This window comes from Entelurus aequoreus, linkage group LG04 (assembly GCF_033978785.1).
Source record: "Entelurus aequoreus isolate RoL-2023_Sb linkage group LG04, RoL_Eaeq_v1.1, whole genome shotgun sequence".
Lineage (NCBI taxonomy): Eukaryota > Metazoa > Chordata > Actinopteri > Syngnathiformes > Syngnathidae > Entelurus > Entelurus aequoreus.
Window position 1 is genome coordinate 44,753,729 of NC_084734.1, and position 13,675 is coordinate 44,767,403.

General features: G+C 38.7%; 1 protein-coding gene across 1 annotated transcript in view; it reads left to right on the forward strand.

Annotated features, from left to right (window-relative positions):
• The window catches only part of plcb1l (phospholipase C beta 1-like), a 283,584-nt gene that overhangs the window by 79,220 nt on the left and 190,689 nt on the right, over positions 1–13,675 (forward strand). Inside the window, 1 exon segment of the mRNA XM_062044959.1 lies at positions 13,151–13,219. Coding sequence (XP_061900943.1) covers positions 13,151–13,219 — 69 coding nt within the window.

Sequence of the window (13,675 nt, forward strand, 5' to 3'; positions counted from 1 at the left end):
GTGTAGTTTCAAAAGTGTCTATGTCTACACACAAACACATACACCTGCTGTCATGCACGTTTTGTCCAATTAGAAGCCTGGAAAAAAGCAGCATTACACTTCCTGTTATGTTTATTTTGAAATACTTTAGACATACAAATGACGTGTACATTATCTTTAAAACCAGCCTGCACGTAAACAGAATCCTGCGAACATTATTAAAGAGTGAATGCACGCCTTTGCTGCTGAAACCCAACACTCACAGAATTATAACATGTTCAGCAACATGGTGATGTATTACATGTTCAGTGAAGTGTACATCATTTCTAAAATCAGCCACTACTAACGAGCCAAGGAAACCCATTTGCATGTTTAAGGGAATTATAAAGCATTTAATCATGGATATAGTGATATAATACATGTGCAATGAAGTGTATATTGTCTTTAACATCAGTACACACTACAAGGAGGATGCTACTTTTTTTTTTTTTAGTTGCTTGGTCGCTCTTTACGGGCAAGCATGGTCGCTCCGTCTACACAAATGGAAGCAGGACACGTAAGTTGACTTCATGATTTGTCATTAAACAAGTATAAAAACATAAAATAATGTTGCACCTTTCTTATGACACAGAGCAAAAAGTATTGCTTGTTAAAGTTGGCCCATCAGGTGGTGGTTCGACAGTGATCGTATCCAAAACAGCTGACTGTCATTTGCGCCGGCACATTTTGATGTGTCTTTTTTATTCATGTTGAGTGAAAATAGCAGCATGTTTACGTTCAAACATACAGTAAGTCCTCTTATAGTGTGTTTAAAGCCAGCAAGGCAGTGATGTTGAGCTTTGAAAATGACGGCATACAACCGTGACGTCATCACAAGTCTCCGTTTGTGCCGTGCACTTAGCATTCGCTAAGTGGAGAGTTTTGGAACTCTACACTTTGACCAGCGTTTGTAAAAAATTGCGTTTTTAAAGACAAAAGTATGCGTCTGCGTGTGGACGAGAGGCCTAAACGCAGCGATAAGCACGCGTTTATTAAGTATCTGTGTTCGTGTGGACATGGCTTAAATCATCAACTACACAATCTTTTACAGTCAAACAGTATAACCTGTAAAATTGTTCAAATCACCTACTACGCTCTCGCTTAGTCACGAACACCGCCCCTCTTTCTCTTTTTCCTCAAAGAGAACAACTGAAAAACAGAGCGAGCCCAAGCCCATTAGGAACCACAGCACGTCCAGGAAGCCAGCAGCACCAGCGGGAGAGAAACTACAAAAAATAATGAGCGTGCTTAACCCGGTGCCGGGCCGCAGGCGACGTCATCCGTGCTGTTCTCGCAAACATCTGCAACAACGCGGCCTTTTAAAATGGAAAACATTTCCTCCTATTTAGCATTTGTTAGAATATTTGTATTACATGCAGCACTGACTAGATAATTTGACCCATGCGAACTAGAATCATCTCCAGGCTCTCTGAAGTAACAACAGGTGGCGCTACGGGCTGCTTTCATTGTAAGTCGCGTCCACTCTGCTCTTCCATCCAAAGTCATGGAGCTCTGCAGGCCAAGTGGTCCATGACGGACAGGCGAGAGCGAGCGGAGCGCACAGAAACGTGGGAGGAAAGTGGTCTGCTTAAATCACCTGCACCTCCAGTCTACTCTGCTAGACGGGCTGCTGGAGTTCAAATTATTTTTACATTACATGCACAGATTGAATATTTAATGAGTTTCAAGTGGCGGGCACTAGATAAAGAAGAGAAATGAGGTTTATGACGCGAGATAAAAAGACCTTGAGATAAAGCACAGAGCTTCACACATTGCCACATAGTGAGCAGAGCAGCCATCCCCCTCATGCTCTTTTTCTTCCATCCTGCAAAACGTAGCGTTCACTGATACATTTCTCTTTTTGGATCAAACACCAAGCTTTGTGACTCAAGCCTGTTTGAAGCCATGTTGAATGACAGTAATTAGGGATGCACAATATTTTTTTAAAAGCTGATACCATTAACTTCCTGCTTCTCAAGACATATACAGATAACATTGATTATTTTTAAATAGATGTAGGTGAAGTAGAGATGGGATTTATGGCGCTTTGAAAGAATGTTGGCTCATGAGGTGCGGTTCCTTTCAAAGACTGGCTCGTTATTATTGCGGTTAAAATTGTGTTGTTGGGGAAACTATCAAAAACATGACTAGTTGTTTGGACTATCTCAACTGTGGGACACAGGTGCAAAACACCTCACTGTGGAATAAGGGACATAACACACCAAACAAGGCTTCAGAAGACGAAAGATACCCAGGCAAGATGGAGCTTATCTCATGGTCGCTCAATGCTATTAACAAGAGCTATTTAGTCCTGCCTTTCGCCACACTCTGTCTGGTGCTTTTGTTTGCTTCCATGCAACAGTTTACGTCGATTACCCTTTGGATCCCTGAGCTAAGCGTTGCCTTATGCGTTTCCTTGTTAGCTATTCCGTTAGCTCCCCGTGCTATAGGCATTCCCCGTGCAATCGACATGCTCTTCTTGTGTTTGTTTGTTTGTTCCTGCCTGATTTATGAACATTACCGTAATTTCCGGACTATAAGCCGCTACTTTTTCCCCTCGTTCTGGTCCCTGCGGCTTATACAAGGGTGCGGCTTATTTACGGCCTGTTCTTCTCCGACACCGACGAAGAGGATTTCGGTGGTTTTAGTACGCAGGAGGAAGACGATGACACAATGATTAAAGACTGACTTTTCATATACCGGTAGGCTGGTTATTTTGATAACGTACAGGTGAGCACTTTGTATTACTTTGCACCGTTGTATTATTTGTACTCTGCACGAATGCTGTTCGCCATGTCAAAGATGTGAAAGTTTGATTGAATGATTGAAAGATTTATTGTTAATAAATGGGACGCTTTGCGTTCCCAAACAGTCATCTCTGTCCCGACAATCCCCTCCGTGGTAGCAGGAACCCCTATATACTACGGTAATTACACATCAAAACCCTGCGGCTTATAGTCGGGTGCGGCTTATATATGGAGCAATCTGTATGTTCCCCTAAATTTAGCTGGTGCGGCTTATAGTCAGGTGCGGCTTATAGTCCGGAAATTACGGTAAATCATTTTGTTACCTGCAAACTGCATCCGGAGTTCCGTCTGCATATTGTTAGAACAATCCGCACATCATCATGCGACCGCGACGTAACACTATTGGTGGTAATTATTATAAAATATCGGCTGTAATTAGATTTTTGTTGTTTTAATTGTAAACATTCCATAAGGCGGTGCCATATTTCCATGTGATGTGACAATGATATCACTGTTTTGAATTTTCCCTCACTCACTCTCCCAAACTTGCACAAACACATTTTAACAATACAGAAAAAAGACACAAATAATAAGTAAGAATCAAAGTATTATTAGATACAAAAAATATAAATAAAACTGGAATAAAAATTAGGAGATACTGGGAAAAAAAACTAAATTGTCTACCCTGTACCTGGCGTGTGTACGCTTGAACTACTCCATACAGTATCAGAACAATGGACCAGAAAAGATAATCCAGATACGAATAAATAAACACAATAAAAGATGAATGCAATTTTAAAAATTATAATTTAAAAAAAAAAAAAGGTATGTAGACATATATACAAACGTTTGTATTTATATACACTACCGTTCAAAAGTTTGGGGTCACATTAAAATGTCCTTATTTTTCAATGAAGATAACTTTAAACTAGTCTTAACTTTAAAGAAGTACACTCTATACATTGCTAATGTGGTAAATGACTATTCTAGCTGCAAATGTCTGGTTTTTGGTGCAATATCTACATAGGTGTATAGAGGCCCATTTCCAGAAACTATCACTCCAGTGTTCTAATGCTACAATGTGTTTGCTCATTGGCTCAGAAGGCTAATTGATGATTAGAAAACCCTTGTGCAATCATGTTCACACATCTGAAAACAGTTTAGCTCGTTACAGAAGCTACAAAACTGATTGAGTTTCTGGAGCATCACATTTGTGGGGTGAATTAAACGCTCAAAATGGCCAGAAAAAGAGAACTTCCATCTGAAACGCGACAGTCTATTCTTGTTCTTAGAAATGAAGGATATTCCACAAAATTGTTTGGGTGACCCCAAACTTTTGAACGGTAGTGTATATATGTGTATATATATATATATATATATATATATATATATATATATATATATATATATATATATATATATAGAGATATATATATATAGAGATATATATATATTTATATATATATATATATCTCTATATATATATATATATATATATATATATATATATATATATATATATATATATATATATATATATATATATATCTGGCTGTCCAACGATTAAAATATTTTATCGCCATTAATTGCAGTTTGTTTCATTGTTAACACAAAATTGATCGCGATTAATTGGAGATATCATTTTTCATCATTAATAAGTGTACCCTAGACAGACTTTAATACCATGACTGGACAATTAGTTTGCCTTAATTAAATGTTTTTAAATATTATTCTTTTTTAAACAGCTCAACACAAAAAGGACAAAAACATGCTTTTAATGACAACAAAAAAAAATACCTGCAGTGCGTTGGTGTCTTGGCAGATTTTGAATTTTGTAGGATACAGAATTTGTATTACTGCTGTAGGAGCACTTGCATTTCGAGGATGAGCCACACCATGTTTAGATACCAGGTTCATGCATTAATAACACAGATTGTGGATTGTTACTATCATGGTTTGATTGTTAAAGTTGTTTGGTAATGTAATCTGTGATATTTCTACCTGAATAAATGCCTCTGATATTGTGTACATTACATGTTGTACCAGTTAATGGTATTCATATTGCTGTATGACAATGTTTTAACCATGTATGTATGTATGTATGTACTGTATGTATCAGTGACGTGCAGTCACGGGAGGCAGGTGAGGCGTGGCCTCACGTGCCATCATGGAAAGAAAAAAAATGTAAAAAGAAAAAAAATTAATTAAATTGTTATATGTATCCTGAGATTATACTATGAAGTTATTTACCATTTAACTTCACCAGTTTTAGATTATTTTTATTCAAAATCGCTGGATTTTTACATTTGCCGTTCAAATACTGAGAAGAGACTTGCGGTGAGTCACCAGGCAGTTGAGCCTCGCCATGGATTGCGCAATGACTCTGCTAACTGCTGGCCTGCTGTGCAGTGAGACCGTATTGCTATATGAATTATTTTATAAATTTCCATAGTTTAGTTAGCTGAGGTTTATAATGTACAGTATATTGTGTCAACAACTGTATGTGTGTAACGTATTTCTTGTGCTGAGCAATCATGAAACGGCTGCGAAGACGCACTGGGTGAGGCTCGCAGTAATCCCGCCTCCTGGCGGTAGTGATCCCAGAGATCATTCTTGCGACTACTCGGCTGCAGAAGAAGTGACAACAAGCAGCAACAGTTAGCAGCGATCGTTTATTTTTTCCTCTCGCCTGAACTTTTAACATGGAAGATTACATATCTAAAATAAAACAGTTTTTTAAACAGGACTTTCATTCGAAGCAGGAAGTAATAATTAAAGAAAGATCTCTCCACTGAAGAAAGATAAGGAAGACTTCTATAAACAAGTTATCGATGCTTTTGTTCAAAAGGAGCGGTGCATGGACTTCATTTACAAGTAAAGGTAAGACCATAATAACATTTTTTTATTGCATGTGCTTTTTTGTGGGCTACAGTTTGTATGTGTAAAGTTAAAGTTAAGTTAAAGTACCAATGATTGTCACACACACACTAGGTGTGGTGAAATTTGTCCTCTGCATTTGACCCATCCCCTTGCTCACCGCCTGAGAGGTGAGGGGAGCAGTGGGCAGCAGCGGCGCCGCGGCCGGAAATAATTTTTGGTGATTTAACCCCCAATTCCAACCCTTGATGCTGAGTGCCAAGCAGGGAAAAATGCTGGTATGAGCTTTTAAACATAACCCGTTAACTGCTGCCAATCAAATGGTGAATAAGATACTCTTTAGGGTTCATATGTTTGTAAATCTGACTGTGATGAAGTCAGTGCCTCACCTGACATGAACCTCACCACACGTCACTGGTATGTATGTATGTCAATTATGTCTGATTGAATGCTAAAAACGTTGTCAGACCACCTCCAAAAACAGAATGGAATTTTACATTTTTTTACTGAATGAGACACCCAGAATGTACATGAAAATAAAGAATGTGGGATTTACAATATTAACTATAAACAATAAAAGACTGAATATTAACAACAATTGAACGTCGCTTTTGTTTTATTTCTCAAACCACGTCCTTGATCGACATATTTTACAATCAAGCAAAACGTAACAAAAATGCAACAAACCACTCGAAATATTATTGCAAAGGGTAAAAACACCTACAATCCGATATGATATCACTTTTCTGCAGAACTTTGTTGTAAAAATCTGCCTTTGCATCTGTCCACGACACCCGCGTTTCAGGCTGGCTGCTCTTTAAACAAAACTCCGCCCACACTGCTTGGTGCATCGTCTGCCTGGAGCGGCTGTAATGTAGATTACCGTAGTAACCCGTACCATGTATCATTCAAAAGCACAGATTCCAACTATTGAAATACTTTCTAGAGTTCAAGGCTTATGGTGATTTGAAAACAATATTGCACGTCATAGTGACAGCTACGGTTTCTATGTTAAAGAGCTCTATTATGCAAAACCAACATTTTTTTAACCTGATGGTACCTGATTATTCCGAAAAAACTACTTTTAATGGCGTACTATCTATAGCAATGGAGGAGACAATGAAACGGTAAGTAATAGCAGTAGGTTAGGAATGTGTGAATAATACGTAATTTGATATGTAGCTGGCCTAGCCTTCTAATGTAAGACTATATCATCACCGTCCCGCGGAAACATAAACAATGATCTTCCTTAAAACTACTTTGAATTGGGTCAGTGCCTGCTGTGCTTGGCAATGGACCAGTTAGTATTACAAAAGTATAATTCGTTCGCAAGCCTTGCGACCGATTATGTAGCCTGCAACAGGTATGTAGCCTTTGTTTGGAATGTTTCAAAGCAGCATTTTACTGTCAATATAGATATACATACGTCCAGGATTTAGCATTGGAGAGAAAATGACCTTTGCCAGCGTATAGTACCAAATTTGCTTTCTTAATTTCTGTCCCCGGCGTCCACGATGAGCCGCTGGTCTTGCTATATCATCTGGGAAATTGTAATATGGTGAAACTCAATTAGATGGGTCTTGGCAATCACTGGTGTCCATATTCAATGCAATCTTAGCAAAACAATACAAAAACAACTCTAAACAAAGCTGCCAGGGCAGGGACGAAAAGCTAGTCAGTGTGAGGGGGTGTTGTAGGAAGGGCTTTATTTCCATCTAACAACTGCGCCTCTCAAAACAAACAGTTTTTGAAGGCAGCCACAATCTATGCAAAACTTTGACCAAAGATTCAACATTACATGTTAGACCAAATATAGTGTTTTAAAAATAGGAAAAAAATCCTGATATGATCCCTTTTAGAGTTAGCTGCAAATTAACCTTACTTCAGAAAATTCACCATGATTGATTTAGCTTTTAACAAGTCTATTATAATGCAACCTGGATGTTTGTAGTCTGCAAAACATGATGACAGATCACGTGACAAATAATGTTGTTTTTCAAAAGTACCGTTGTAGTGTTTATGGCAGTAAGTGTGTACTTATGCATGACGTTGTAACGGAGGTGCTGACCTGTTCAAAGTGCTACACGTACAGAGCTGAATCGCTTCCTGAACCCTCCCGCTGCTCCCCCAGGCCCCCGTGCGGCACAACGTTCCCTCCTGAGCGTCTTCAAAGGCTGACGTTTTGAGCGTGGGCGTTAACCTTTGACTCAAATGCTGCCTCTGTGCGCACCAGGACGAGCTAATTGATGCCCGACGCTGTCCTTGTCTTTTTACAAGCAGAGCGCACAACATCTTTATTTGCTTCTCTTCTATAGAGAGCCACCGGGGACACTCTGCAAAGTGGCAATGCTTTTATTTTTATGAGCCCCTGCTGCATCCTTCATGTTGTTGCTGCTTTCCTTGGGCACACCACTCTCATTCTTTTTCCTTTTATTACAATACACACTCACCCGGAGAATAATCCTATGTGGAACTTAAAATAAACAAGCAGTTGGGTATGGATTCGCACATAAGACCGAAAACGAGTGCTTGCAATTTTCCCCACGGAGCTCTCGGCCTGTAGAGCCGATGGCGAGATGATACGCCGTCCTTTGCCTCCATCTCATTTTCCACCTCATGTCCCAGCTCTCGCTCGCCGGGATAATCCAGACTGATAAAGGGAGATGGGGAAGAAGGGAGGAACCTCCTGGGTGATTGCATGTATGTGTAGTGTGTAGACGAGACAACATTTTTACTCAAGTAAGAGTACCGATACTTTAGTTATATGACTCAAGTAAAAGTATGAAATAGTCATCCCAATTTTTATTTTTTATTTGTACTTATTGGTACTTCCACTGGTAGTTTGTTTGTGTTTGTGTTTGTGTGTGTGTGTGTGTGTGTGTGTGTGTGTGTGTGTGTGTGTGTGTGTGTGTGTGTGTGTGTGTGTGTGTGTGTGTGTGTGTGTGTGTGTGTGTGTGTGTGTGTGTGTGTGTGTGTGTGTGTGTGTGTGTGTGTGTGTGTGTGTGTGTGTGTGTGTGTGTGTTGTATTTCCACCCTTCTTAAGACATCAACAAGGAAAAGTACCTTCCATATGAGGACTGGTGAACAAGTCAGGACATAAATCATGGTCCCAATACGGAAAATTATTGCATCTGATAGAGAATGTCTCATTTGCACCCCTGGTAGTGAAATCTATCAATATTAGGGTGGTCCCAAAAAGGAGGGGTTTTTCAAATTGACCGTGTGTCGGTTTTAAAAGTGCTCCCGCTCTGGTCAACATATGAAATAACAAGTGTGTGTAAACATTTGAAGTGCTCGCCCTCTGGCCAACATATGTAATACGTGTGTGTAAGAAATTGAAATGCGCCCCCTTAGGCCAAAATTTATTTTTTTTTTTAAATGCATATGGAGACATACTGTAATAACTTGAAGTAAATAATGAAGATTAAAAAAACAATTGCAAACAAAAAATTCCCAAAAAATAATAATTAAAACGTTACCTTTTTATATTTGCATAGTATGTATATATTAATGTTGTAAATACAAATCTTTGTATAGCTAGAAAGGGTGGTCCTAAAGGGGTAGGCATTTTGCAGAGGTTTTTAAGAAGGTACAAATACAAGAATGTGTGTGTGTGTCCATGTGTGTGAGAGAGACCAAACTACAACATGTACTACAAAAGAAGCACCTTTTACAGTCACTTATGACATTACAACAGGGCCAATGTTAGCATATGCGCAGCTAAAACATAAGAAAAACAACTGCAACTTGTTTTCTCTCGTCGGAAGTGGAATTCTTGTAGGCTGAAATGTGAACATTTCTACTGACACAGATGACAGTGCATGCTATACATGTCCTTTTTCCTAGTTTGTAAGTAAACATTGAAGAATTGTGCTTACTCATTTAAAGTAATGTTACTTTTCACAGTGTGTAGTTTAAAGTGCGATCATGTGACTGCCAAATCTCATTTGATCGGTGAACTGGAGTCAAATGTGACTACTGTTTATGTTGAATTGGTGTTGGATTGCGTGCGTGTACTACAAAAGAAGCACATTTTACAGTCACTTATGATGATATAACAGGGCTGATGTTAGCATATGTGCAGCTAAAACAATGAAAACATCTGCAACTTACCGTGGCATGTTTTCTGTAGTTGGAAGTGTAATTCTTGTAGGCTGAAATCTTGAGGTTTTTTTTACTGACACAGATGACAGTGCATGATATAAAAGTTATTTTTCATAGTTTCTTTAAAAAAAAACATTAACATTGCCTCGTCTGACATCATGTTTGAGTGCGTTCATGTGACTGCCAGGCTCTGTTGGATTGGTGAAACAGAGTCATGTGCCCGCTGGAAGAAGTCTCTCTAACGACTCAAAGTACACAGTAATCAAAAGATAGTACATAAATATGACGATGATGATGATATAAATGTAGGAATCGGAATGAAACTCAACGTAACAAAGTAAAAGTAGCATTTCGTCTTCACTAAAGTACTCAATTAAAAGTTAAAAAAGTATGTTGCAGAAAAACTACAATTTGTTCGAAAAGAGAGTAAAAGCAGTGTGCAACACATTGCACAAATCAATACACACTCAGACACAACATTAGGTACACCTGCACCATCAAATGCCATCATTAGCAGAAAGACGTTTTTTTTGTTGCTTTTTTTTTAAAGATAAGTGGAATGTCACTCAGAAGAGCGCAGACCTGCATCAAGGCAGAACAAAGTCCTTATGTTCATAGTTTCCCTCCAGTCCTGTAGGTAGCAGTAATGCACAAACATCTGCTTTTTTTTTTTTTTTTTTTACCATTTTATCTCTCACCCAAGTGTGTTAATGAACAGTTATATGGCTGAGTGTTCCTTTAACTAAAATGCAAAGGGGACAGGGAACACATTTAAATTAATTTTCTTTTGAACTGTAAAAATGATTTGAAGTGCATGAGGAAGTGGAAAGGTCATTTGTTCACAATATATTGCACAGCAGCAACAGAACACATTTTTAATTAGCGCTAGGGAGCAAACCGCTTAGTCAGCATTTATAGCGCTGATGCGTCCGTTGTAAACACGACGTAAGTGTGACACACATGCCTTTTATACATTATAAAGTGCAGTGACGGGCCGTGAGATTCCCACCTAGGCCTTCAGTGATGTCCGACTTCAAAGATGATCTCTCAAAATACCATCATTGATGTCACCACATGACCATCGCTGGAGAAATATTATACAGAAACACATTTACGCACTACTGGGCATTGTACAAAACGGGTTATTTTCTGGCAGATTTAAAAATCAATAAACCCGCATCAGCAATTAAAGCATATCTTATGTGGTACTGTCAAAATTAAAATTGCAAAAAACATTTTAAACATGAAAAAATAAATAAATAAAATATCTGAACTCACATCGCTGGTACAGCTGAGCTCGCTTCTGGGGTTGGCTGACATGGGCTCACAAGATGTAGTTACTCTTTAAATATTCTTCTTGAAAATGGCCTTAAAAATATATGTGTTGTCTTGTCTGATCATGAAAGATGCAGACGAGGGGTGTTGGCTGACTTCTTAAAGTTTACTCCATATCGTGCTTATCCAAAACATCCAGCTTACGTCATGTCTACATTGTACATTCAACAACCCAAACGGGGCTACTGCGCATGTTCTTCACTACTGTGGCATTCTGGGTAATTGAGTTCTTATGTTACCTGGCTCATAACGTCACTATATAGAGTATCTGCCTTAGGCCCATCCAGAAGGCCTTACTGACAACTCGTGATCTGATTGGCTTTCCCAACTGTCTATCAACTGTATGTCCCCGTTCACTTACAGTGCACGGACGCCAGCGTTGTTGATTCTGAAGGCCTCTGGCAGATTTGGTATAGCATGGCAACATAAGCTAGCTGAATTGTGATTGGAAAAAACTCTATAACCTAAAAACAACAGCGCTGGAAGGAGCATAATATGTAATGAAGAGAATATGAATACTTTGAGATATTTAGGGAAAGTAAATAAAACATTACTTTTATCTTTAATTATGATCACGATTTCTGGTAATGTTAGGCCAGCATAGAAGGCCTTGCTGGCCCTGATGGCACACCACTGCTAAAGTGCATATGAGGTAGATAAAGCTATTGGATGCTGACCACTCATCGACATCCAACACTCATCTTGTGGAAGTATTAAATAAAAAGCCTACTGACCAACCTGTTGACGCCAATGTTTAATACCTGATTTGAGACCCTGCAGGCATTTCTTTTTTGAAAACATCGCACACTCTGTGACTTGGCGGTAAATTTAATTGAATTGAATTTTTTAAGGCTTTTTTTTCCCCCCAATGACATTACATCTACCTGGAATTTTATGAATGAGTTATCAGTGTTTTAAGTCTTCCTTGTAACATTAACCTCATAGAGCACAGCATTTCAACAAAATACTTTATTGATGTTTTACTCGTTTTGTACCGCACAAAGTTAAAATTAGACACTAAATGGCTCATTGTCAAATTACTGTACTGTTTTAATTCATTATAACTAATAATGGAAATAATTCATTTTAATGATTGAAAGAAACATCATTAAAGATTTTCTCATTGTCCGCTGTCAGGTCGTCCCCCATTTGCAGGCATTCTCCATGTTTATTTTACGCTTGAACAGTGTTTGTCCATCTTTAACATTTATTTATGTTTCAACACATTTACCCCTGCACGTACAGAACATTAGTTAACAGTTGAGAGCGATCTATAGCACTTATTTTCATTGGTAAATGAGACACGGTGAGAGATTATCATCACACCCCAACATATCTGTCATGTAAATGCTGCCTCTTTCTAGGACAACATTGCAAATAAAAATGTGTTCTTATTTGCCTTTCCCTGGATAAATACATGTGAAATATATAAATACATGTACTGAAAACTATAGGAACTTAATGTTAATATACTGCATTACCCAGAAGGCTTAGCGGCATAGACAGAAACAGGAAGTAGGTCTAAGGTATGTGCGAGGACGCCAACTGAGCTGTTTGATCAATAAAGGGTTAATGTATTGTTTTTTGTGTTTTCCTGCTTCGTCCACAAAAGACACAAACATACGCTTTGAGCGCCGCTCCGAGACACATTTCTTTGGCAAATAAAGAAAGGAACTTTATTGTTATTGCATAAGTACAACAATATTTGATGCAGATTACCGGTAGTCAAAATCGGCGGTGCATATTTTGAGAGAAATTATAGAATTTGCGTAAATAGGCGCAACATCACGTAATCCCAGAAGGACTGTATGTTGCCCCATTCCAGGATCACATCAGGAGGTTGCCTGCAGCCACAATAGTTAAGTTGTTGATGCTATCAGATAAGTTATTAGCTTTTGTAGACCATGCACTTGTGGACCAACTCAATAGAGGCGTTAAAGCATTTACGGTACAAATGTACCGAAGGTACTGAAGATGCCCAGTGGTATACAATGTGGTTGTTGTTTTTTTACCACTTTGACTCACTCAAAGCTTTCACTAATAGCTGCTTGTTTGTTTTTTATTTGCAGGAGACAGACTTACTGGACATAGCCTGCATAAAAGACGCCCGCAATGGAAAATGCACCAAAACGCCCAAGGTAAGCAGACAAATAATAGTACATACCTCAATTAATCAACCAGGGGTCCGATCGACTACAGCCCCTCATTGATTGTTTTTTTTTCGTCTTGGACAATTGTATGCGTCTAAGTTAGTGCTAACACTTTGGGGACGATTGTCTTGTTGACATGACAACAACAGTGAGCATGAAATAAAAGTGATGGGCAAGAACTCAAGCCCACGCCGGCCAGTGTACTGTAAACTGTGTACCGTAAACAGTGTACTGTAAACATTGTGAAGAGTACCACACTGTATTGTGTACTGTATTGTCATTTTACAACTCATTATTATCATGCAGACTTTGCATTTGCGCACTTTTTCCTGGCATAGCCTGGAGGTGTTACAATGCAAAAACAGCCAGAACTGAATTCTTCTTGCTTGTCTTTCCACCCATAATAATTAAGATTGCAATTTCACATGCCGAGTTATTGAGTAG